The sequence below is a fragment of the Hyperoodon ampullatus genome (genome assembly GCF_949752795.1).
Source record: "Hyperoodon ampullatus genome assembly, chromosome: 14".
Classification (NCBI taxonomy): Eukaryota; Metazoa; Chordata; class Mammalia; order Artiodactyla; family Ziphiidae; genus Hyperoodon; species Hyperoodon ampullatus.
Window position 1 is genome coordinate 43,672,535 of NC_136927.1, and position 25,968 is coordinate 43,698,502.

A 25,968-nucleotide genomic window follows, 5' to 3' on the forward strand; every position below is an offset into this window, starting at 1 on the left:
TTCTATTAAATTATTGAAATAAAGTTGAGTTGAGGGTCTGGTGCTGGCTCCCAGGGAGAGGGCCAGGTATATGGCTTGTTAGGGAGGTACCTGGCTAGTTGGATGGGAGAAGACACAGACCCCTGCCCCAGCCTTTCCCTGGGCTGGTAGCTGGGAAGAAAGTAGTCAGGAGTTAGGAGAGGATTTAAAAATCTGTATTTCGGTGTTCACTGGCCGGTTCCCACCCTCAGCCCCACCCCACCCCCTGCAATGGAGAGGTGGTCCTGGCTACCACTCAGGCCATCCCCAAGTGCAGCATCTCTCCAGCCCAGATGTCTGAAGGGAACACCTTCCTTCAAGGGTCTGGTGCGAAGACAAAGTCGAGGGCCTGGCGTTCGGCCCCAGCCACGTTGGGATGCCAAAGGTCCACGATGAAGACCACTCGAGGCCCATCTTCGGGAGAGCCTAGGGCACATGCGGATGGAGACAGCAGAGCAGCTGACATTAAGTACTTACATGCCAGAGCGCTCACCAAATACTCATAAATGCAAACACTTTGTAAATAAGTGCCAGACAGTGTTCTAATCCTTTACGTGTATTAACTCTTAATCATCAAAACAAACTGTGAGGTAATACCATAAGTATTCTCATTTTATGCAAAGTAACTGAGGCACAAAGAGGTTAAATAACTTGCCCAAGGTCACCCTGCTAATGCCAGAGGTAGGACAGGAACCCAGGTGGTCCAGGCCCAGGGTCTTGTGCTATGAACCACTGTGCTGTGCACTTACATTAACTTATTTAATCCTTGCAGTCACTTGGTAAAAGAAGGCGATTGCCCTATTTCATGGGTGATTGGAGAAATCATGTGACTTGTTCAAGGTCATGCAATTAGAAAATGGTGGTGTAGGACAGGAAGCCAGTTGGGCCCGATTCTGCAGCCTCTAGTCTATTCCCCTTCACTCTTTTTTTTTTTTTTGCGGTACACGGGCCTCTCACTGTTGTAGCCTCTCCCGTTGCGGAGCACAGGCTCCGGACGCGCAGGCTCAGCGGCCATGGCTCACGGGCCCAGCCGCTCGGCGGCATGTGGGATCTTCCCGGACCGGGGCACGAACCCGTGTCCCCTGCATCGGCAGGCAGACTCTCAACCACTGCGCCACCAGGGAAGCCCTCCCCTTCACTCTTTAGTCACTCATCCCTCCTAGCAGAATGGGAGCCCCATTACCATTATGAGCCATGGTATGCAGGAAGGAGTCATCCACCAGTAGACAGTGTCCCTCAGCCCAGCACTGGGGCTCACCGCCGACCACCAGCTCACAGCCAGGGGGGATCTTCAGGCCTGTAAGAGATCCGGGCCTCCAACATTCCTGCCTCCATCGAAGGGGCCCACCCCATTCAGTCAAAAAGCAGATCTGAGAGTCTTAAATGCCAGGTTCTATGGTGGTCCCTCCTCGTTCTCTGGAAGGTGACCCACGTAAAATTACAATACAGTACTGGATGAAAGAAATGCTAGGAGACAGAAAATGCAGTGCAAAGCACAATCTGTTCTGTTTCAGAGAAGAGGGAAAGCTTCCTAAAGGAAGCAGCATCTCCTCTTGGGCTTCTGACAGTTTAACTCAAGAACCTACTGTGTTAGGCCCTCTCTCCCCAAAAGGTATAAAACATGGCTCCATCCTGCCAAGGACCACACAGTGGGGTACAGAAAACTGAGGAGCCAACTTAAATGATGGGGAAGAGGAAGACATTCCAGAGGAGGTGAGGCATTTGAAAGTGTGAGTCCTGAAGGCTACGTAGGAGTTTTCCATGAGGTGATAAGGGGGAAAGACATTCTAGGTTAAGAGCGTGTGTGTGGCATCTGCCAGGATCAGCCAGAAGGCATTCATGATTTAGGGCATGGTGGGAGGGAAGGGGAAGAAGGGAACAGGTTGGAGATAAGGAGAAAAGATCTGGCCTTGCTCCAGATCTCTTCAAAGCCAGGGTGCTTTGAAGTGTAGAACACATTCAACTGGTAGCACAAGAGATGATTGTAGGCAAAACAAAGTCATGGCATTAAACAACAATCAGAAAACAAGTCTTTTTCTCTCCCCATTTTCTTTCAATCTCTAAAACATTGAAAAGAAAATCTCAGTTTGTTGCTACCATAACTTTAACATCCCCCCTAACATTGCCCTTTTTATGTTTATTTTTTCTTTGGGGCCACGCCCTGCGGCTTGTGGGATCTTAGTTCCCCCACCAGGGATCGAACCCAGGCCCTCAGCAGGGAAAGCACAGAGTCCTAACCACTGGACCACCAGGCAATTCCCAACATTGCTCCTTTTTAAAGGAGGAGAGTGGAGGCTTCAGCCTCAGACTAGGATACTTTGCTAGAATTTTTAAAGCTTTCTTTTTTTAAGTTTAAACTTATTTTTATGAATAATTCCTATTTAGTAGTCCCCGGACAGCAGTATTCCAAGTAATACTGATTGTCATTTTTCTATAAAGATTCCTTTTAAATAAGTAAAACAAAACATTGGGGGGAGTCAATATGAAGAAACAGTACAGGTGGTAAATGACTATGGAAAAGCTTATGAAGATGGTTTGCAGATCATTGAAGCTCAGGAAATGCTGCTGTGGGCGACAGGGAGTCAAGGAAGATTTCCGAGAAGAAAGGCATGATCAGAGTCACAGTGTAGAAAGCTATGATGGCAGAGAAGAGAGTCTGGAGGGGGAATTGTGGAGGCGAGGAAGCTGTCTGTAAGCAGCATGCACTTACCCAGGTGGCATCTGACTCGGGCATTGGTGGGCCCACAGCGGCCCTCGAGCCGGGCCCCAGGCAGGAGGACGGAAAAGCCAGCATTGCCGAAGGTGTTGGCACTCATAAAGCTTCGCAGCCCCCTCAGTGCCCGATAGGCCCCCGGGCACCGGCGGCAGTTGCTGGGTTGGCACCGGCCTGCTTGGTATAGCAGGAGCTGGTAGCACCCAGGGGCCAGTGGTGGGGACCAGCCCCGAGGCAGAGGGGTAGTCCCTGAGAAGTCCCAGCTCACAGCCCCAAAGTCCCTCAAAATGGCAGGGAAGCTGCTCTCCAGGAGCTCCACATCATGCCGCTGGGCATCCCGTGGCACGAAGGGGGCTGAGGGCAGGTCTGGCAGGAAAAGCAGGCCTGGGCGCTGAATGCCCAGGACCCCTGGCCCTCCCCCAGGGCCTGGGCTACCCTGAGCCGCCCGCCTCACCCTACCCATCCCTGCCCAAGAGTAGCGCCTGGCGTAGGCCCGAAGGCGACGGCTCACTACGCCTTCTGTCCTAGGTCCTTCCACAGACTCCCCAGAGCTCCGTGGGCTTGGTCTGCCAGCCTCAGAGCACCCTCCAGGCCTACCACTGACAGCCCCAGCCCGACTCCCAGCCCCTAGGGCCTGCATATCTTGGGAGCCCAGGCGGTAGCAGTACCAGAGGAAGAGGGAAGTGAGAGCTCCAAGGAGCAGGGTAAGGGCAGATGAGGCCAGAGGCAATGGCCATGCAGGCATGATGGGCAGGGAGGCCCTGGCCAAGAGGCCTGGGGCATCTTCCAGACCCCAGTTCCCTTGTCCCCCCAGTTCTCCACTGGTTCCTTCCATGGCTGCTCCCTGGTTACACCCTGGGCTGTTTCCCTTCCACATTCCTACTCTTGGTTCTCTCTCCTTCTGAGGTCCTCTCTCCACCTTGTACCTCCTGCTTTCTCGCTTCCTTCATGCACCTCTAACTCTCCTTTCCTTCCTCTCCTTCTGCCTCTCTCTCCTCTCTCCTCTACTTCTTCTTTCTCCTTCCAACTCTCTCCTCCTCCTCTTTCGCCTCTTTCCTCCTCTTCTTTCTCCTTAGAGCAATTTCCTCTCTCTCCAGTTTCCTGCCTCTCCCGTCAGTCTCTCCTTTCCCCACCCTCTGTCTCCCCGTCTCCTTTCTTCTCTCCTCCCTCCACCACCGCACCCCCCCTCCCCTCTTTTCGCTCTCTCTTTCCCTCCCCGCTCTGCCTTTCCTTCTAGCTTCCCCGGACAGCAGTTCCTACCCCACCTGGACCCGCAGCCCTGGGAACCGCAACCAGCAGTCCTCTGCAGCGACTTCTCTCTTCTTCCTCCCCCTCTCTCCTTCCTGCCCTCGCTTCTCTCTCGACCCGACCCACGGGTTCTCTCTCTCTCTCTCTCCCCCTTCCCCCACTCGCTCCTTCCTTGTCCCCCACTCACCCTGACGTCACCCTCCCCACAGTCCTCTCAGCTTAGCTACCCCCGCCCTCGCCCAGTGGCCACCGCAACTCAGCCGGGTTGGGGGTGTCGTCTCCGGATTTGCCTCCCCCGGCCCCGACGGGGCGCCACGTGGGGCTCAGGGGGCACAGCGCCAACTTCCAGCGCCCCGCAATGCGAAAAGAAAGGGCGGGGCCTGAGAGGGGCGTGGCAAGTAAGGGGCGGGGCGAGCGCGCGAACTGATGGACAAGACCGGCGCTCGCAGACTGCGGACAGGGACGCTGCGGCCTGTCCGTGGGTCAGCCGATCCTTCGACCAGTCGACCTGTGACTCCACCTCCCCCTTCGCCTTCACAAGAGCCAACCCCCGGCGGGAGCCCGATTGATAATGAAGGCGGCTTCAGCCAATCGCCTGCAGCGCCGCGGGCCGGGCCATCTCAGGCGGGGCCGAGAAGAGCTGTCCTTTCTGGTGGTGCTGAAAAGGGTTCTCCAGCGGTCTTGCGAGATGAGGCCAGGAGAAAAAAAATCAAAGTTGAAGCCGCCAGGCAGCTGGCTGGGGTCATGTTGTACGTAAGAGGAGGGATCTCCCCTCCCCAGATCCTGGCCTGTCACCCCTTAGACTTCTCACAAACATAGGAACGTGTCATTCTTCTGGAGGAGGAGGTAGCGCATTCCACATGAGCTTCTCTGAAAGGGTCTGGAAGAGGGCCGGGGGCATATTGGGGGCGCTGAGCAAGCGCAAACCCAGCTATGCTGCCCCTCAACACCCTGGGAAGAGAACATTCAGTTTCCAAATGTTCTGGAATGGTTGCGGGAGGGGGCATAATTACTGCTAGGACCAGAGTTGCCTTCGTTTCCCCTAGGGGCCGTGGGAGTGAGGATTACGACCCTGGCTCATGTGGTCCCTCCTTCCTCCATCTGCACTTCCTCCTCCTCCCTCCCCCCACAGCCCCCAAATAAATCCCAAGCCCCTCCCTTCGCCCGTCCCCAGGATCTGACGTGGGCTCGACACCTTTCTCAGCTCTCCCTCCCGCAGCTCCAGTGCCCGAGCCTCGGCTCTCCAGGTTCTGCAATCCCCTCCTCTCCCCGCCAAGCCCCACTAGAGCACAGTAGGGACCCTCCCTATCCTCGACCCCACCCTAGGTCCCCGGAAGCTGTTTTGCCTCTACCCACTCCCCCAGCTTAGAATCCAGCCAGCCTGGCGGACCCTGGTGCCTGAACCAGAGGGTAACCCAGGCGACCCAGCTCCTTCGCCCTTCTTGGCCCCACCCGCTGCAGCCGGAGCCGCGCCCCCTCTCCCGCAGACAGGAGAGCAGAGGACAGAGGAGACTGGCCAAAGAGGGGTGGGCTCCAGGCGACCCCCAGCCCAGTTCTGCCCCTCCGTCCCAAAGGCAGAGACATTGTCTCCCTTGCTAACTGCCAGTAGGAAAAAAAAAATTATAGGAAAGATAAAAGAAGACGGAGGAAAGGTGACAGCTAGATTATTTAGGAGAGGCGCAGAGGAGAGAAATTGGTGTGAGTCGCCATGGGGACTCCCAGGGCCCAGCATCCGCCGCCTCCCCAGCTGCTGTTCCTAATTCTGCTGAGCTGTCCCTGGATTCAGGGTAAGGACTTGGGTGCGTGGGGTTGGGCCCCCGGGAAGGCCCCCAGCGGGGTCCTATACCTTCCTTTCTCCGAACACCCTGCGCCTTCTGAGCTCCTGGGGGAAGGGAGGGGCACAGCTGACGGAGAAGGGGCAAGCCAGGGCTTTCCAGCTTGCACCTGGAGCCCCTAACCCCATATATTGAGGAGTTGGGGAAATTAATGAAGGGAGCTTTTAGCAGCGTCTCAGGGATTAAATCCAGGAAGAAGGGCTGGGGACGTTGTGGCGGGGCGGGGTGGGGGGGATGTCTGCGGAGGCGGCAGAAGCAGGCCGGGTACCAGGGTGGGAGATGGAGGTGCCGGGAGAGATGCCAGGCGCAGCACACACAAATATTCTTGGACGTATGGACAAAGACAGATGAACAGAGGCAGTGCTCAGAGGCCAGATATTCAATCCCCAACTCTGACCCCCCAGCGAGACTCCAGGGAAGGGGGCAGAGACTGCAGAGAAAGAGAGGGAGGGAGGGAGGGAGGGAGGACCACACTGCAGAGACAGAAACCTAGAGAGAAAGCTGGACACTGCAGAAGCAAGGGCTGGGAGGTGCTGCCAGACCCTCCGCAGAGCCCCGGGGTTGGGGGGAGAGCATCACTGAGGGGAAAATGAAGGTAGTGCCCTTCCTCTTCTCTGCCTGCTGGCTCTGTCCGAGGTGCTCACCGAAGGCCCACACAGCCTGGGGGAAAAGGGAGAGAGGAAGGGGTAGGAGTGTGATGGGCAGCTGGGAGCCCCTCCTCCAATCTTGGCTCTCAGCCCAGCCTGGGACCCTCTGAGCTCCTGCTGGCCCAGCTGACTGAGGAGAGAATAAGAGCTCTGGAAAAGATCTTTCTGGAGAAGGAAGGAGTGTGGGGCAGTGGAAGAGCTCGCACAACTTCATCTCCCAGGTCTGCCCCTGAAGGAGGAGGAGGCACTGCCGGAGCCTGGAAATGAGACCCCCACTGTAGCCTCTGAGGCCTTGGCGGAGCTGCTCCATGGGGCCCTGCTGAGGAGAGGCCCGGAAATGGGCTACCTGCCGGGTGAGGCCCCCAGAGTGGCAGGAGCAACATAGAGGCAGAGGGAGGGACATTAATTCAGGGAGATGGGGAGCCAGGCCAGTGAAATTCAGAGAGACAGAGAGAGATGGTTCGAGAGAGTCAAAACTGGACATAGACAGTCAGAGAGCCAGAGAAATTGAGGTAGAATGATCAAGAAACAGCACAGAAAAACAGACAGAGAGAAAGACAGATGGAAACTCAGAGAGCCAGAATCAGAGATAGAGTGGAAAAGAGACACAGAAAGAGAGAGAAATGCAGAGATTAGTAGATCTAGAATCATAAAATCAGAGAGGGATAAGAATACTAAACATAGACCAAGAGTTCTAGAGAGTGCAAAAGAAAAAGAGGAAAGAGAAAGGGGTAACCAGGACAGGGAGCCAGATCTGAATGGGGAGACAGAGAGAGAAGCTCAAGGAGGCTGTCAGAGGGGAAGGGCCTGGACAGAGAGTAGAAAAGAAGGGGGTGGGGGGCAGGCTGTGGAAGCCTTGGGAGGAGGGGGGCAGTTTGGGTGGGGAAGGGAGAGGTGGGGGGCCTGCGCCTCGTGGGGGAGGTCTTTTGGGTTCAGTGGGGAACTCGCAGTGTCTCTCAGCCCTGCTCCCCAACCAAGGCCCATCAATGTGCTCCTCCTGTTCCCTGACTTCCCTCGCACTGTCCCAGGATCTGATCCAGACCCCACACTAGCCACCCCTCCAGCCGGCCAGACTCTTGCAGCACCCTCCCTGCCACGGGCCACCGAGCCGGGCACAGGGCCTCTGACAACAGCCGTAACCCCTAAGGAGGGCAGGGGGGCAGGCCCCACCGCGCCGGAGCTGCTGACCCCGCCCCCAGGAACTACGGCCCCGCCCCTTCCCGGTCCCGCCTCCCCAGGCCCGCCCCTCGGGCCTGAGGGAGGAGAGGAGGAAACCACGACCACCATCATCACCACGACAACTGTCACCACGACAGTGACCAGCCCAGGTGAGGTGATTGAAAGGGGATGTGGGAGAAGAGGAAGGTGTGGATGGGGGACAGGCTTCCGGGAACATGTGGAAGAAGAAGGGGTCTAGATGGGAGAGGGGCTTCTGCTTAATTATAACAAAGGCTAGCGTTGATACACCCTTACTATGTGCCAGCACTGTTCTATGTGTTTTATCTCTTATGACAGTTGAGGAAGGGAGTTCTGGGCACAGATGGGAGAGTGAGCATTGGATAAAGATGGTGAGGGGTGCTGGGGAGAAGACAGATGAGGACCCCCAGGATTACTTGGCTGGGAGGGCAAGAACACAGAGATTCTCTCAACCCCAGCACTTATATCTCTTTAGTTCTGTGTAATAACAACATCTCCGAAGGAGAAGGGCATGTGGAGTCTCCAGATTTAGGGAGCGCGGCCAGCCGCACCTTGGGGCTCCTGGACTGCACGTACAGCATCCATGTCTACCCTGGCTACGGCATTGAGATCCAGGTAACTGGACTTAAGCATATGATTGTGAAACCTCCCAGCCCTTCCCTCCAGGCCCAGGGGTGTGCACGGGTTTGGCCTAGGAGCCAGAGAACTTGTTTTCTGACTCAGATGGACCTATTTTCTGAGGATCTCACAGACTCTCCTAAAGTTCTACAACTTGGCCAGTGTTACCGTGGTTCTTGGTCTGCTACATACAGGGGAAAGGAAGGCAAGGGGCGGGGGAGCTTAGGGGGTCACACACCCTGGCTGACTTCCCTGGCGGGTCTGGGTCTGGCTTCTTTAGGTGCAGACGCTGAACCTGTCTCGGGAGGAGGAACTCCTGGTGCTGGCTGGTGGGGGGTCCCCAGGACTGGCCCCCCGACTCCTGGCTAATTCCTCCATGCTGGGAGAAGGACAGGTCCTTCGGAGTCCAACCAACAGGCTGCTCCTGCACTTCCAGAGCCCACGGGTCCCAAGGGGTGGTGGCTTCAGGATCCACTATCAGGGTGAGGAGTTTGGAGTGCTGGTGGGAGGGCAGGGGCCACACTGGGCACAGGGAACATCTTTAGGAACCTTCTAAGCACAGGGTAATGTTGGGGCCTTTTCCTCCTGACTAGGACCATGGGGGGTAGAATCCTCGGAGGAAACCTATACACACTTATCTCACACACTCACAGACCTGTGCCTGGGTGTGCACACATCCAAGTGACAATTCATCCATTCACTCAGCAAATGTTTATTGAGTGCCCACTTCATACTGGCCCTGTGTTATCCTTGGGGAGAGGAATAAACAAGCCAGATGTAAAGGGAACTCAGAATCTAGGTAGGGAGATGGACAAATAATCAGGATGATTATAATTCAGTGAGATAAGGACCCCCATCCCTATGATGGAGGAACCACTGTCAGAGAGAACAAATGTCAAAGGGACCTAAATTTCCCCTATAAGGAATATGGGGACACCTCCTTGGAGGAGGTGATGACTAAGCTGACACCTAAGATGAGTTAGCTAGGGGAAGGGTGGGAGGGAGAGAAAGAGGAAGGCAGATGTCTAGATGGATGGAAAAACACATTCCAAGACCCAGAGAGGAGAAAAAAATGTGACCCCCTTGAGGAGTTGAGATAATTCAGCATGGAAGATAGAATTGTCTTAGCTGTGTGACCTGGGGTGAGTTACTTAACCTTTCTGTGCTGCATTGTCTTATCTGAAAAATGGGGATCATAATACTTACTTTGTGGTATTATTAGGAAGATCAAATGAATCAATACACGTCAAGCGCTTAAAATAGTGTCTGGTACACAGTGAGGGCTCGAAAATGTCAGTCATTGCTATTACAGTAAAGCACAGAAAGTGCTGGGGAAGTAGGCTAAGAGGCTAGACTGGGAGGTAGGTTGGATTTGGATGACAAAGGGCCTTACCAGCTTCAGTGAGGAGTCCTCGGACTACTTTATCCTGCAGGGGAGGAGGAGACACTTTGAAATGTTTTAAGCAAGATAGTGACAGCCTCAGATTTGTGACCTAAAAAGATCCTGCTGACTTCTGGGGGTAGGAAAGAGGGGATGTATCTGCGCATGCTTGCATTTGCAAGCACCCACCCACAGACAGCCTACACACACGTGTACTTGCCTGTGTGTATGGAAACCTTCCCACGATGCAATGTACATTCTAGCATACACGTGTGCATGAGGCAAGGGGCCCAGCCCAAGGTCCCATTCCAGACACTGCTGCCATCTCCAAAGTCCCTTCCTTTGCTCAGAAACAGAGAGGGAACTGTGTGTTGGGCCAGTGTCCCCTTCACTTCACCTCATGGCCTTGCTGCCCGCTTGTGAGCTCTGCTGACACCATATCCCTTGTGACTTTATCCAGGACACAGACAACCCGTATCCCTTCCTCACACACTCTCCAGCCTCTCCTGAGGCCTCTGCTCTAGACTTGCCCCAGGAGGTAAGGCATGCACGGTGGAGGTGCCCAGCAGCAGACCTACTCCTGGAGAGACCAGTGAGCTGGGGGACATGTAGTTAGTGGTCAGGGCCCGGTTGTTGGGGAGCAAGGGCATGCCTTGAAGGCCCAGGGCTGAGGGCTGGGCTTCAGGTATTATAGGATGGCTTCCTGCTGGCTCCTTTAAGCAGCCACTTCCCTAGGGCATTGAAAATAGGACTCTTTAGACGAACTGGAACATTTGAGGAAGCAGGGCTATTGCATAAATGGGCCTTCATTACCTGTCTTGGTCTTCCCTGCTCTGCGGCTTCTGCAGGCACCTTTGGGACGGAGGCCCTGTTTAAGCCCTTCCCAATTTGCACTAGCTGGGCCCTCCAGTCCACAGCGGCCTCATTAGCTTCTCTGGAAGGTCAAAGGCTCCATCACCCCTCACCCCAAGTCCAGCAAACTTTCCCATTTACAAAACTCTTTCATCAACTCTTGTTTTGGTTGCTTCTCACAGCAGCCCTGGGGGTGGCCATTGTCAACTCCATCTCTGAGAGGAAGACAAAGTCTCAAAGCTTATATGGATTGCTCAGCCACCAGCAAATTCATTGCAGAGTCAGAAGTCAGATCCCCAAGTCCCTGACCCCTGGTCATTTATTAATTGAAGCTGAGGCGTGGGCGATTAACATTTTCTGAGTACTTTCTATGTTCCAGGTGCTTGATTCCAGGTTTCTTTTATTTAAGGCCGATCCTCAATGATAGGAATTGTTATTGCCATTTACAGATGAAAGGTGAAGTCACCTGCTCAAGGCCATACAGCTAATAAGTTGTGAAACTAGAACTGGAACTTAGGTCTGCCCATCTCCAAATCCAGTGCTCTTTGCACTGTTCCACATTGCCTCTTGGCGGCATCAATTGATCAGCTAGTCTAGGTTTTTAGGAGACAAAAGAAAAAACATTTGATTCAGTCTCACAGTGGCAATAGGCGGGTGTTAATGTGATGATAAAATTATGCATGTGGATTGTGTATAGGCAAAAAGAAAAAAAAAACTAACTCTGTGGGAAAGGGGAGGGGTCAGGAAGACTTCCTGGAGGAGGTGGTACTTAAGTTACTCCTTGAAAGATGAGAAAAAGCGAGAAGAGAGCCTTTCAGGTAGGGGAAATTGTGTGGAAAAATATGGAAGTGGGACTGTAAGGAGTCACAGAACTGTATCGTGTAAGATATATGGGCCGTGGGTGCTGAGACCTGAAGCTGGATGGGATGGGCTGGAACCAGTTGTGGAAGGGGCTTGAATGTCAATCTAAAGCATTCAGACTTGATTCTGTTGGTCGTGGAGAGCCATCACAGAGGCTAAAGTTTATTCAAATCACTGTGGGGTTTTTTGGTTTGCTTTTTGTTTATTTGTTTGTTTTGTCCACTGCTCGGCTTGCAGGATCTTAATTCCCTGACCAAGGATTGAACCCCTGCCCAGCAGTGAAATCGCCAAGTCCCAACCACTGGACCGCCAGGGAATTCCCAAATCCCTGTGTTCTAAAAGGCTGTTTTTATGTCTATCTTAGTAGACCATGAACTCCTGAAGGCAAGGCCTCAGTCTTTTTCACCTCTGACCCTAGGACCCAACCAAGGAAATGCTTGTTGAATTTTGAAACAGGGAGAGACCAGGTCTCTTACAGAGTCACTCAGGACTGGAGAGTCAGAAAAAGCAAAGGCCCAGGCAAGCTGGACCCTCTGCTAACCAGAGCCTGCCCCTCGTACAAGACCCAACTTTGATGTACTTCCTCCAGGAAGCCCTTCTTAATGAACTCTGCCTAGTCTTAAACAGACACACACACACACACACACACACACACACACACACACACACAAAACAGACACACAGAGCTCTGTCAGGATCAAGTTCAGAGTCTATCACTGATTACCAAGTCACTTTCTATTTGTTTGTTTTATCTCATATGTTTCCGCAAGAATTTCAGGAGGCTTTCAAAAAAGAATGCAAACAATAAGATTAAATAGAATAAGTAAGAGGGAGTTCCCTGGCAGTCCAGTGGTTAGGACTCAACGCTCCCACTGCCAAGGGCCGGGGTTCGATCCCTGGTTGGGGAATTAAAATCCCACAAACCGTGTGGCGCAGCCAAAAAAAAGAATAAGAGAAAAATTGGCACCAGATAATGCTTATTAAATTTGAAAAAAATAGAATGTGGATAGACAAGCCATTGTTACTAGGGACAAGCCTCAACCTGGTTCTGGGCTTCCTAGAAGCCAGTATGAAAAGACAGATTACACAGTTCTCATTGCAGGAAAAAAGACAAACCAGTTCCTTAAGGAAAGCAAAGCTTTCCCTAGCACTTCACTTTCACTGGGGGATTCATTTAGGGGACACTGGGTATTAAGGTCTTTAATGACAGAATAGTCTGTTTCTAAAGGAGTTTCTTGTGACTCCTCTGGATGAAAGCTGAGGTTATAATACCACAGTGACACCTCAGTGGAAGAAAGTCTGTGTGTGTGGAGGGGAGAAAATGATCTGAGGCACTTAATAACTTGGAGCCTCAATTTCCACACCTGGAAAGTGGGTCACAGCCTTTCTCTGACTACCTCAAAAGCGCTGCGTGAACTCATTTTGGAAGCTGAACAAGCTCTGCAAATACTATTTGCTATTATTAGAGCTGAATGGGGTTCAGAGTGGTCAATTGATTTGCCTGAGTTCACACAGTAAATGGGTGCTAGGGTCCAAAACTTCTTTGAGTCTCAGGTTTCTCATCTATAAAATGGGGGCCAAAGTAGGTAGATTACAAAGGTTAGGGGAGATAAGGGATGTTGACATTACCTCTTCATGAGACAGTGTGTCCATGTAAGGACTCCAGTATGGAGCCAGTTTGTGCCCTGGAGGGTAAGGGGGACCTGGAAAGAGGGGAGGAAATGCTGGGGAACCAGTGAGAGAGGATGGCCTGGGAGAGTGAAACCTCCTTCTCCTGCCCTGCCTGATCCAGCCTACCTCTTGAGCTGCGGCTTCCCTCCCCGGCCAGCCCATGGGGATGTGAGTGTGACAGACCTTCACCCTGGAGGCACTGCCACCTTCCACTGTGATTCGGGCTACCAGCTGCAGGGTGAGGAGACCCTTATCTGCCTCAATGGTACCCGGCCAGCCTGGAGCAGTGAACCCCCCAGCTGCATGGGTGAGTCTCTACCACAATAGGTGTGGTTTTCTGTCCTGGGAGCCCCACTGGAGGGTCCTACCTTGGGGGTCTCTATCTTTGGGAACACCCATCTTGAAGGGGTTTTTACCCTGAAGAGTCCGTATCCTGGGGTCTCCATTTGGACCTCTTCACCCTGAGGGTCTCAATCCTTGGAGTCTCCATCCTTGGGGGGGGGCTCTCCATCTGGGGCAGTGCCACCTCGGTGGGGGGGGGTTCCTTTTTTTTTTTTTTGGCCGTGCTGCATGGCTTGTGGGATTTTAGTTCCCCGACCAGGGATCAAACCTGTGCCCCCTGCAGTGGAAGCGCAGAGTCCTAACCAATAGACCACCAGGGAATTCCTGGAGGGTTCCCATTTGGGGAGTCACCATTCTGGAGGTCCCTGCTTTTGGAGACTCCTCATCCTAGAGGAAACCAGTCTTGGCGTCTATATCTGGGGGTGTCTATCCTGGAGAGTCTTCATCCTGGGATCCTATCCTGAGTATTTTCCACCTGAGAGCTTCAGTTTGGGGGACTTCCCCATAACTCCCCACCCCAGGGTGTTCACGTCTGGGGAGTCTTCATTTTGATGGAATCTCCATCCTGGGGGGTGGTTCCATCCTAGGGTTTTTCTATTCCAGGGCTGGTTCCTCACCTGGTAGTGGCCTGAAAAAAGCCCTGGGGTGAGCCTGTAGGGCAGAGGTCATCCCAAGGCCAGGTCCCAAGCAAAGGTGTGGGTGCAGTAGCTCTGCAGATGGGAAAAGGACAAGTCACCTTAACCTGCCCCCCCGCACCGTCCACAGCATCCTGTGGTGGCACCATCCACAATGCTACACTTGGCCGCATCGTGTCCCCTGAGCCTGGGGGAGCTGCAGGGCCCAACCTCACCTGCCGTTGGGTCATCGAAGCAGCTGAGGGACGCCGGCTGCACCTACACTTTGAGAGAGTCTCCCTGGATGAGGACAATGACCGGTGAGGGTCTGGGCCTCGCGTCAGAGGTCCTCACTTCAAGGAAATAGGGAGGCTGCAATAGACAGTCAGACAGACGGGGGCGGGGAATCCCAGTTGGGATCTATGTCAAATGCAAGTTAGTCCTTCCCCTTTCTTAGGCAGTATAGCTGTGCAAACTGAGACAAATCACTTAACCTCTCTGTGCTTCAGTTTTCTCATCTGTAGAATGGAGATAATAGTACCTCCCTCTTAAGGTTTCTGTGAGGACAAATGCATTAAGATATGTAAAGTGCTTGGAATGGTGCCTAGCACACAGTAAGAACTATAAATGTGTTTGCCATCGTCATCATCATTATTCTCACTCTTTATCTAACAAACTGGTATCCCAGCTCTGACATTAGTTGCTATGTGTAGCTGGACAGGTTACTTACTCTTTCTGTGCCTCAATTTTCTCATCTATAAAATGAGGGATAATAATAGTATCTAACTCAAGGGTACTTGTGAGAATTAAGTGAGATAAAATGTGTAAAAGCTTAGAAGAGTACATGGCATATAGTTAATGTTTGAAAATAATAGCTATGAAATTAAGTTAGGAGAGCAGGCAAGAGGTGAGGCAGCTTCTGAGGGGAAGCTGAGCTCCTGGCCACCTCTGTCCATCCCAGGCTGATGGTGCGCTCAGGGGGCAGTCCCCTATCCCCGGTGATCTATGACTCGGACATGGATGATGTCCCAGAGCGGGGTCTCATCAGTGATGCCCAGTCCCTCTATGTGGAGCTGCTTTCAGAGACACCTGCCAATCCCCTGCTGCTAAGCCTCCGATTTGAAGGTAACTGCCCTTCCCCTGGGGCCCCAACTGCCGCACCTTCCCCTCTTCCTACGCCCAGGCACGGTCACAAGCACATAATCCATCTCTGCTTATCTCCACGTTTGGATTCCTGAAAACTGACTTGTCTCCCCATCCCAAATCGACAAGGACACATTCTAATTCCCTGAGGTGGTCTTTTCTGCTTAAGCTTCAGGTGTGGCTGGATCCAGGTACACAGCCAAGAGACCATTTACTTAAATCTCTCCATTCTTTCCTCTTGGTTGGCTTCATTCTCAGGCAGACTCGCAGTCTGTTGTGTACCTAGCAGTTACAGATTTACATACCAACAACTTTGGTAACTCCATCAGAGAGAAAGCATACCACTTTCCTAAGAGCTTTAAAAAAAATGCCAGGAAAGGCTTTCATTGCCCTGGCTTAGGTCATCTATCTATGCTTGAGCCAATCACTGTAGCTAGGGGCAGGTGGTGTTATGATTGGCAGATCCACATCACATGGCCATCCCTGGTTGGCTCCAACTGAATCTCATGGACTGGAAGTGGGGAGGACATGTGACCCAAAATGAAAATGGGAGTGCTGTTAACAGACAAAGGGGACTGGATGCTGGACAGGTAGGAAGGAAGGAAGTCAGTGATCACGGGAGGAGGCATTTGAACTGGGACTTAACAGGATAGAGAGAATTTTAAAAGAGGAAGATTGGGAATGAGCATCTCAGGTGAAAGGAACAGTGTGAGCAACAGTAAAGAGGTAGAGAAAAGCCTGTTATGTTTGGGAAACAGAGTTTCACTGTGGCTGGAGCAGAGGATTTGTGTAAACAGTAGCAGGAAAGAGACAAAGAAAGTAAAATGCTCAGAGATGGGAGGGGCTAGTTTCTGGTATGAATCAAGGGAGAAAGGGAATTGGCACTTGGCCCTGATGGATGCATAGGATTTGGACATGACACCTTACCAGGTTAAGTAATGGTGAAACAGAACAGTGGATCTGAAAAATAAATTGCATTTTAGATTCTGAGAGTGCAAAAAGAATTTCTAGGTTTGAGGCCTGCCTCCATAGTTGTGGGCCACTGCTGCTCCATGGGCTTCAGACTCTTTCTGTATCATAGGCACCTGAGCCTTACCTGAGCCTAAGATATGATCAGATGGGCAAAAACTAAAACACTCTACAAATGTTAATTTTTTTGCTGACTGAGACCAAAGTTAAAACTGAGTAGCTTTTGTGTTTGCCTCACTTTTGGATTCTAGCCACAGTATGGTTAATCAGGGTTGATCAGAAACCAACGGTTGTATTTGAGGAGCGAACACACCTACATGAGCCAGGTCTCCAAAGGCACCGTTTCCCCCCACCCCATTGCAGCTTCCAGAGCCAAGTGTCTCTGGCTGGGAATCAAGTAATCTGGGCCTGAGGTCTGGTTCTGCCACTGCCCTACTGTGTGACATGGAGCACATGGCTTTTTGTCTGTGGACCTAGTGTCCTCATCTGTAGAATAGTGGCTGGGACTTGACTGACCTTGGGGTTTCTGTCCAGAGGCCAGGGAGCTAACATAAATATGTGAATGAGGAATGTTAGGGTTTGGGGGAAACTGGAGAGTGAAAGCTAAGCTCAAGGACATTCCATTTTAAACAGCCCACTGCGGGACCAAACCACACTGGAATTCAGCCTGGTTCCCCAGTCTGAGATCCCTGGAGGCCTGTCCTAATGCTTAATTCCTGTGACTGACTCCTCTCTAGCCTTTGAGGAAGATCGCTGCTTTGCCCCCTTCCTGGCACATGGCAATGTCACCACCACGGACCCTGAGTACCGCCCAGGGGCACTGGCCACCTTCTCGTGCCTCCCAGGATATGCCCTGGAGCCCCCTGGCCCCCCCAATGCCATCGAATGTGTGGATCCCACAGAACCCCACTGGAACGACACAGAGCCAGCCTGCAAGGGTGAGCCCGCCGCCTCCCCGCCTCCCCAGGACATCCTTCAGTTCACAGACTACCCCCTGAGCTGGGGATCCTAGGAAGGCCGTTCAGGAAGGAGACCCTAGTAAACTCAGGATCAATCCCTGTCCCTTTCAGAGGCTTAGTTTTCTTAGCTGAGTAGTTGATGGGCTTGTTACAGAATTCAGGGGTCATAACCCAAATATCTTCAAGAGCTAGAACTGGAGTTGGGCTAAGTCATGGATTGGGTGGTGATGCATAGGCTGGAGACGGGGCAGGGTTAGTTAAGAGTGGGGCTGGGGATTGGACACAACAGGACTAGACGTGGCAAGAATCAGGTGGGTAATAGATAATAGGAAACCGGGGAGGCGGTCTGGTGCACACAGTTGGGAGTGGTGAGGATCGTAGCGAAATAGAGACTGCATGCCCACCTGGGTCCTGAATCTGACACCCTTTCTATCCTAGCCATGTGTGGAGGGGAGCTGTCAGAGCCAGCTGGTGTGGTCCTCTCTCCGGATTGGCCCCAGAGCTATAGCCCCGGCCAAGATTGCGTGTGGGGTCTGCATGTCCAGGAAGAGAAGCGCATCTTGCTCCAAGTTGAGATGTATGTTTGAGTACCACAGAGGGTGCAATGGGTGTGGGCTCAGCCAAGTGTGGTATGACAATGCACTGGCCTGCATTATGAGCCTGGCTGGCTCGAGCGTCTACACGAGATTCAGTGAATATATGTTCGGATGAAAGAAGTGGCTAAGGATTCAGGATGGGGGTGTGGGACATCAAGTAGACCCAGGTACAAATCACTTATTGGTCAGGCAACCTTGGACAAGTAAATGGGGTAATGCAGCCTTCCTCGGGGACTATTGTGAAAAAGGGGCTCTGGCCTGAAGTCACTCTTTGGCTGTTTCTGAGGCCCCCCTGGAGTGATTTCCAGGGACCCAGGCCCAAGCTGTTGCATCAGCAGCATCACACAAGGTGGGCATGGGCGTGGGGGAAATCCAGTGAGCTACTTTGGTGTGAGGTGGTCATGTGCCTGGACAGAACCAGAAGTGGGCGTGGCTCAAAAAGCTTGTACTCGGTTGGGGCCTAGAGTTGGGCTGGGTGGTAATGAGCATGGTCTGTGATTGGTCAGAGCTGGAGTTGAGCCTGGCTGTGTGTCACCTGGTGATGGAGGAGGGACTGGGAAGTGGGAGGCGTCAACAATGATCAGGGTTGGGGATTGGGAAGCAGGAACCGGGAGGAGCCACAGACCAAATGGAACCTGGAGCGACTAGCGTGGAGGAGAAGCCCATAACTGATCCAAACTGAGGGCTGGGACAGGAGAATGTAGGGCGGGACTGGAGAGTAGGTAAGGTTGCTAATGAGCTGAGTTAGTGATTGGGCAGAACCAGATGGGAGGGGCCGATCGTAACCCAGCCCCCATATCTGGTCCCACTCCCTCCAGCTTGAATGTGCGCGAAGGGGATATGCTGACACTGTTCGATGGGGACGGTCCCAGCGCCCGAGTCCTGGCCCAGCTGCGAGGGCCTCAACCGCGCCGCCGCCTCCTCTCCTCTGGGCCCGACCTCACGCTGCAGTTCCAGGCACCGCCCGGGCCTCCAAACCCGGGCCTGGGCCAGGGTTTCGTGTTGCACTTCAAAGGTACAGAGGCCTAGGGCCCCGAGATGGGAAGGGGTCCCGCAGGTCAGAGAGGCTCCCGAGGCTGGAAGGGCGCCCTGGGTCGCAGGACAGCCTCCAAACACGCCGTCTCTCCCCTGCAGAGGTCCCGAGGAACGACACGTGCCCCGAGCTACCGCCCCCGGAATGGGGCTGGAGGACGGCTTCCCACGGGGACCTGATCCGGGGCACTGTGCTTACTTATCAGTGCGAGCCTGGCTATGAGCTGCTTGGGTCGGACATTCTCACCTGCCAGTGGGACCTGTCCTGGAGCGCAGCGCCGCCCGCCTGCCGAAAGAGTGAGCCCGGGCCCCGCCCTAATCCTCTCGTGGCTCCGCCCCTGCCCACCTGGGTTTCTCGGCTCTGCTTGGGCCGTGAGGGTGCAATGGGTGTGGGCTCTGCTATGCGCCGCGCCTCCGTATCTTCTTGTTCCCGCCCCTGTTCTGTCTGGACCCATCCCTTCGCTCAAGGTCCTGCCTAGATCTTCCTCAGGCCCCAACCATATGTCCAGTGGGTTCCACTCCTGTTCCTCGGTGTCCCGAAACTTTACCCTCTGGTCCCCACTCTCATCTTCCCAGGGCTGCATCCCTCTCTCTTGCACTGTTCTGGGTCCTGAACCTGGTTCTTCTGGGTTCCTCCCCCATCGTCTCCTGGCCCTGCCTCGGCCCAGTCTGAGTCCCGCCCCCCTGCCCTCCTGCCCCCCGCCTGCCCCGTCATCTCTTTTCTTGTTCCAGGGCTTGCTCCAGTCTCTCAGTCCCCAACCCTTGACATTATGGGGAGTCACTTTGCAGGGGCCTAGGCTTGTTAGAGAACTCGGTTTATTTTATTTTATTTACTTTTATTTTTAAAATAAATTTATTTATTCATTTATTTATTTATTTTTTGCTGAGTTGGGTCTTTGTTGCTGCACGAGGGCTTTCTCTAGTTGTGGTGAGCGGGGGATGCTCTTTGTTATCCTGCGGTGCGCAGTCTTGTCATTGCGGTGGCTTCTCTTGATGCGGAGCATGGACTCTAGGCGTGTGGGCTTCCGTAGTTGTGGCTCATGGGCTCTAGAGCGCAGACTCAGTAGTTGTGGCGCACGGGCTTAGTTGCTCTGTGGCATGTGGGATCTTCCCGGACCAGGGCTCGAACCCGTGTCCCCTGCACTGGCGGGCAGATTCTTAACCCCTGCACCACCAGGGAAGCCCGTCGGTTTATTTTAATTCAGTTATTAAAGTCCCATGATGTGTTGGGGCTGGAGTTATGCAGAGGTGTTGGGGACTCTCCCTACCCTGACAGAGCTCACAGTCTGGGACAGGGACAGATACTTAACTCAGGATATTAGAGTGGTAACCGCTGGGTGACTTCAGGCAAGGTACTTAACATCTCTGAGGCTTTGGCTTCTTCCTCAGTGAAGTAGGAATAGAGGATTGTGAAAAGCAAATGAAAAGCTTTTCACGTTAGTGCCTGGTGCAGGTAAACAATGAGTAAGTAGTAGTTGCTATAAGTATGAAGAAGGGCTGTAGGAAGAGGGGTGGGTTAGTTGTCCCAGGGATAGGGCAGGAGATTTCACAGAGGAGGTGACATTCAAAGGAGCTGGGAGAATGTATCTTTTAGAAGAGCAGAAAGGGGTGGCATCTTGTCATTTCCTCCAAATTTTTGGAAGCCTGTCACCAGGATATGGGATTGTAGGTCTTTCACCTGGCCCCTAGGAGCAACGGTGGGACCAATGAGGATAAGTTTCAGGAAGCCAGATTTGGACTGGACACAAGGAAAACTTTCTAGTTGACACAGCTCCCCATCCCTGGAGGGAGTCACAGGATGTCCAATCTGGAACCCAGACAGCATGGGGCAGGGACAGGAAGGGATGGAAGCGGGGCCCAGAGGGGATAGGGCGTCGCCCAGCTGCCCAAGACTCAGTAGGGAACCTGCCTAAGGCAGCACATGGAGCCTTCAGCTGAGCTGAGTCCTAAGTCTCTGAATCTCAGCCCAGTGCTCCCTGGCTGTGACCCTGAACAGTTCCAACTTTGCCACTCCCTGGCTGAGTGACCATAGACCAGTCATTTGACTGCCCTGAGCCCTGAGCCCCAAGGGAGGTGATAGTGACGCTGACCTCTCAAGATCATCAGGGTATATGATATCATGTTTGTAAAACATTTTAGCGAGGTGCCTTGCGAGAAATGGCTTTGACTGGGATTCTTCCACAGGAAGGTTGTAAACAAATGCCCGCAGAGGCCAGGCAGGCAATACAAGTGAGCAGAATGGGCTGGGGATGATGGGAATGAGGAGAGCAGGAGGGCTGGGCCCCTCTAAAGAGGGCAGCTGCTCTTCTGCTGATGATTTGCCATGCAGGGCTGACACGGTTGGGATTTAGCTGGTTTGCTCTGGTTGAGTGGTTCAATATTTCAAGTTTCACCCTAGGATAGGGGCCCAGGTTGCCCCAAACATTCTGTTTTCTGGAAGAAACCTGATATGTAAAATGCATTGAATTTTAAGTTTTCCAACTCCTGCTCGTTCATTCTGAGGAAGGAGTGGGAGGTGTGTGCAGAGTGTTGCCCAGAGGAGATGGCCCACGACTCAGGCGTCTCCCAGCTCTAAGCTTCTGGCAGATCTTTTAAGGCCCTGGCTCCCCCTGACTTTGCCCTCCTGCCAACAGTCATGACTTGTGCCGATCCTGGTGAGATCACCAACGGGCACCGCACCACCTCAGATGCCGGCTTTCCTGTTGGCTCCCATGTCCAGTACCGCTGTCTGCCGGGGTACAGCCTGGAGGGGGCGGCCGTGCTCACCTGCTACAGCCGGGACACGGGCACGCCCAAGTGGAGCGACCGGGTCCCCAAGTGCGCCTGTAAGTCTGGGGACACCCTAGGATGGGTGGCTGGGTGGCCTGCTCAACAGTGCAGCTGGCCCATGACTGACCTCTTCCCTGCAGTGAAGTACGAGCCGTGCCTGAACCCCGGGGTGCCAGAGAATGGCTATCAGACATTGTACAAGCATCACTACCAAGCGGGCGAGTCTCTGCGCTTCTTCTGCTATGAGGGCTTTGAGCTCATTGGCGAGGTCACCATCACCTGTGTGCCCGGCCACCCCTCACAGTGGACCAGCCAGCCCCCACTCTGCAAAGGTGCCTGGGCAGGCAGGGCAGGAGGGGGCACAGCAGTGTCCAGGACGTGACAGGGCTGGGAAAGTCAGGTAGCAAATTCGAGACCCTGCCGAGCTCCCCATTCACCTCCTATGGGCTCTCATCATCAGAGGTATAGCCAAAAGCCCTGGAGAAGTTCAAGGTCATGGAATTATCCGAAGGGAAGTAGTAGAGGGGGCTTTGGCTTGGCAGTCCCTTGCCCTCTGGATAAGTCTCAGTTTCCGTATTTTTGACAAATCCTACAGACCTGGTTGGCTTAGACTGCCCAGGAGTCTGGAGGAGGAGGACCGAGGCCCTGCTCTGACTGTTCCTCCCCTGTCCCCAAGGGAAGGATCGAGTGTAGGTTGAGCAGAGGGCAGCGAATCCAGGCTGTCCAGCCCAGCCCCACTGGGCTCCCGGCCCTCTACCCAGCCTCCTTCCCTCCCTGGCTCAGACCCCGTCCCCTCCTCCTCCTCTCCCTGCAGTGGCCTATGAGGAGCTCCTGGACAACCGAAAACTGGAAGGTCAGTGAGGGCACAGGTGGAGACCCAGGCCTGGCCAAGTTGGGAGGGCAAGGCAGAGGCCGGGGGCAGGAGGCCAGGCCCCCGGTGGGGTGAGGCCCAGGGTTCAGGGCCCAGGGCAGGAGGCTGGGAGAGCCCAGGGCTGGGCCCAGCCCCAGATCACTGGCCTCTCCTCCTCCTTCCAGTGAGCCAGACCACCGACCCGTCACGGCAGCTAGAGGGTGGGAACCTCGCCTTGGCCATTCTGCTGCCCCTAGGCTTGGTCATTGTCCTCGGCAGTGGCGTTTACATATACTATACCAAGTAAGTAGCTAACTCAGGGAGCTGCTGGCCAGGGCAGACGGCCTGCCTGCCTGGCACAGAAGCCCGGGTGAGGGGGGGTTGGGGGCTCACTTCTCGATAAGCCCCTCTATCTCCTTCCTTTCCCAGGCTACAGGGAAAATCCCTCTTCGGCTTCTCGGGCTCCCATTCCTACAGCCCCATCACGGTGGAGTCAGACTTCAGCAATCCACTGTATGAAGCTGGGGTGAGCCATTCCCCTAACCCTGGAGTGCCACATCCCTCAGCTCCCCTGGGACTCCATAACCTTCTCTCAAGGTCTTTGTAATATCTGTCTTGGGAATTGCAAACTCAGCTGCCTACAAAGGCCACGTCAATGAACAAAGCCAAGTCAGGTGGGCCAATCGGGAGTGGTGAGGACTGTGACCAACTGGAAAGCTTGTGCCCCATCCAGTCCATGGAGGAAACCTAGGCCCAACTGCCAGATCTTCCAACTGTTCAAGACAGTCCAGAAATTTAGATTTTTATGTGACTTTAAGATACTGTAGGATGAACCAAATACATCCATTGGCCAGATTCAGCCCCATTCCCACCCCATGGTCCCCAAACTCCCAGTGATCAATGTTATTTTAAAAACACAGAGTCTTTCCCCTTCCTTGTGGATGCCTCCTCCACCTCCATCCCATTCTAGTGACTGATGCCATCTCTCTGTTTCCAGGATACACGAGAGTATGAAGTTTCCATCTGAACACCAAGACTAAGGCTACAGGACCCAGGACGCCCCTCCTCTCCTCATTCTGGGCAGGAAGGAGTACAGGACCTGGCCTCTGGCTCCCTTCCTCCCTGCTGTGTAAATAATCTCCTGGTCCCACGAGGGGGCTTTGATGGCCCTGGGGACCCTACAGTAAATAAACCAGCATCCTGTGCCCAAAGCCTCCTCTTCTCAGTTGCCAAACAAGGGGTCTGCCCCCCACTCACTCTACCCGCTTTTGGACCCTAGGAGGGGATCTCAGCCCCTGATGCAACTCCTGGGGCCCCTCCAGCCCAGGGCATCCCACAAGGACTACCCAAGAGCTCTGCTGTTCCCTTGGTCATGAAGGCTCTGCCCTTCCCAGATGCTCTGTCCCCGGGCCTAACCTCTGACCCTTGGAGGGTCAGAAGAAGAGGGATGAAGGGGAGAGCTGAGACAAGGCCCCTACCCCCTTCCTGCCATGTCCCCTACCCACAGTCTCCCCACCTTTGCTTCTGGATTTTTGTTTTTGAGCAATAAACAGAAAATCTCCGTTTGTAACTGGGCTGGTGGGGTGTGGGAAGGTGGGTCACAGAGCACTGGAGACGGTGATGGTGGCCTCTCTGGAAAGAGGGCTGGGGAGAGGGGAACACTTGGGGAAAAAGATGGAAATTTAAGATTGCAGACAGGGCAGTGTTGAAGGGGCTGGCCTGGGGTCAAAAAGCCTGACTTTGGGCTCAGCCTCTGGAGGACCAGCTGGGCCCACTCCTGGCCTCAGCAGTCTCTCCACAGGGCTTGGCGTTTCCAGGCTCTTCTACCTGGGTGATAAATGACAGTAGCTGCCTCTCCTCCTTCACTGTTTGGCAGGTGACAAACAGCGCTCAATTTGTTTCATGACCAGTTGACCTAAAAGTCAACCCCCTTTTGAGAAATCTTGTACCCATCCAAGTGTACCATTTTTTCCCCCAATCTTTTTGGCATTTATTTATTTTTGGCTGCGTTGGGTCTTCGTTGCTACGCGTGGGCTTTTCTCTAGTTGTGGCGAGCAGTGGCTACTCTTTGTTTGGTGCGCAGGCTTCTCATTGCGGTGGCTTCTCTTGTTGTGGAGCACGGGCTCTAGAGTGCGGGCTTCTGTAGTTGTGGCGCACGGGCTTAGTTGCTCTGCGGCACGTGGAATCTTCCCAGACCAGGGCTCAAACCCATGTCCTCTGCATTGGCAGGCAGATTCTTAACCACTGCACCATCAGGGAAGTCCTTTTTGGCATTTTAAGCATATCTGCCGTTATGTGTCTACCAAGTATTAGATTTGCAGCTTTTCATAAACAATGAGCTTGTTTGGTTTCCCACGGGTGTCCTTTTCTACTTTACTTTTGAACGTTATAGGGAATTTACAGCCTGTTTGTCTTTTTTTCTTTCTTTTCTTTTTTCTGCATTGGGTCCTCGTTGCTGCGTGCAGGCTCTCTCTAGTTGTGGCAAGCGGGGGCTACTCTTCGTTGAGGTGCTTGGGCCTCTCATTGCAGTGGCTTCTCTTGTTGCGGAGCATGGGCTCTAGGAGCGCAGGCTTCAGTAATTGTGGCACGCGGACTCAGTAGTTGTGGCTCGAGGGCTCTAGAGTGCAGGCTCAGTAGTTGTAGCGCACGGGCTTAGTTGCTCTGCAGCATGTGGGATCTTCCCAGACCAGGGCTCGAACCCGTGTCCCCTGCATTGGCAGGCGGATTCTTAACCACTGTACCACCAGGGAAGCCTCAGCCTGTTTGTCTTAAAGTCTTTCTCCAAATCAACTGAATTTTCCTTAATTAAAATTTTATAATTAAATATAATGAAACATTTTTAGGACACTCAAAAGAGGATTGGATTTTAGAACACGAGGCAAACTGACCTTGATAATAGCCTAAGTTTTTTTGGCATTTATTCTGTGCCAGGCATTGTGATGAGCACTTTGTATGCATTATGTTTTTAACTCTCACAAGGTCCTTGTGAGACAGGGACAATTATTCCCATTTTTCAGATAAGGAAAGAGAGGCTGGGAGATGTGAACTGACTTCCTTAGGAGGCTCCAATAAGTGGCCAGACTGGGATTTAAATGCAAACGTCACAAAGCCTACTGCACTGCCTTCTGGTTAGTAACAGGCATGATGTGTTCCATAGCCATGCGGCTCCAAAACGTGGAGGGGAGACCTCAACACTGACACTGGTGGCCGGAGGGGCTCCTCAGAGGCAAAGGTGGACCTTCTCAGATGCCACAGGCACCTTAAGGTGCTGGAGTTTGGCTGGGAGGCTGGGTCTGGACCCATGAACTCATCTCTGCCAACAGGTTGATGGATAATAGGTTGATATCTGCCTGAATTAAAGCCATTCCACAGGCTTCCCCGGTGGCACAGTGGTTAAGAATCCACCTGCCAATGCAGGGGACATGGGTTCGAGCCCTGGTCCAGGAAGATCCCATATGCCGTTGAACAATAAGCCCGTGCGCTACAACTACTGAGCCTGTGCTCTAGAGCCTGCGTGCCACAACTACTGAAGCCCGTGCGCCTAGAGCCCGTGCTCCACAACAAGAGAAGCCACCGCAATGCGAAGCCTGCACACCACAACGAAGAGTAGCCCCCGCTCTCCACAACTAGAGAAAGCCAGCGCGCAGCAATGA

General features: G+C 53.4%; 2 protein-coding genes across 11 annotated transcripts; one reads left to right on the forward strand and one right to left on the reverse strand.

Annotated features, from left to right (window-relative positions):
• Positions 1 to 256: 256 nt before the first annotated feature.
• ASPHD1 (aspartate beta-hydroxylase domain containing 1) lies at positions 257 to 3,681 on the reverse strand (the record flags this gene model as incomplete). The annotated part of the gene is given in 4 exon segments (XM_079720034.1): positions 257 to 444; positions 1,202 to 1,315; positions 2,729 to 3,611; positions 3,613 to 3,681. Coding segments are annotated over 4 exon segments (1,176 nt in total). The 3' UTR covers positions 257 to 334.
• Positions 3,682 to 5,687: 2,006 nt separating this feature from the next.
• SEZ6L2 (seizure related 6 homolog like 2) lies at positions 5,688 to 23,517 on the forward strand (the record flags this gene model as incomplete). Of its 10 annotated transcripts, none has more annotated exons than XM_079720136.1 (18): positions 5,688 to 5,766; positions 6,683 to 6,814; positions 7,490 to 7,789; positions 8,134 to 8,273; positions 8,557 to 8,758; positions 13,163 to 13,348; positions 14,149 to 14,317; positions 14,959 to 15,122; positions 16,847 to 17,047; positions 17,507 to 17,645; positions 18,483 to 18,679; positions 18,799 to 18,993; positions 21,330 to 21,521; positions 21,606 to 21,797; positions 22,280 to 22,318; positions 22,501 to 22,618; positions 22,745 to 22,841; positions 23,313 to 23,517. In XM_079720136.1, 18 exons carry the CDS (start codon positions 5,688 to 5,690, stop codon positions 23,340 to 23,342), a joined length of 2,772 nt encoding a protein of 923 aa, XP_079576262.1. In that variant the 3' UTR covers positions 23,343 to 23,517. The 10 variants fall into 10 exon arrangements, with proteins under 10 accessions (XP_079576262.1, XP_079576266.1, XP_079576269.1 ...); XM_079720140.1 differs by having other exon boundaries at positions 7,661 to 7,789; XM_079720143.1 differs by having other exon boundaries at positions 7,700 to 7,789.
• Between the last annotated feature and the right edge of the window lie 2,451 nt (positions 23,518 to 25,968).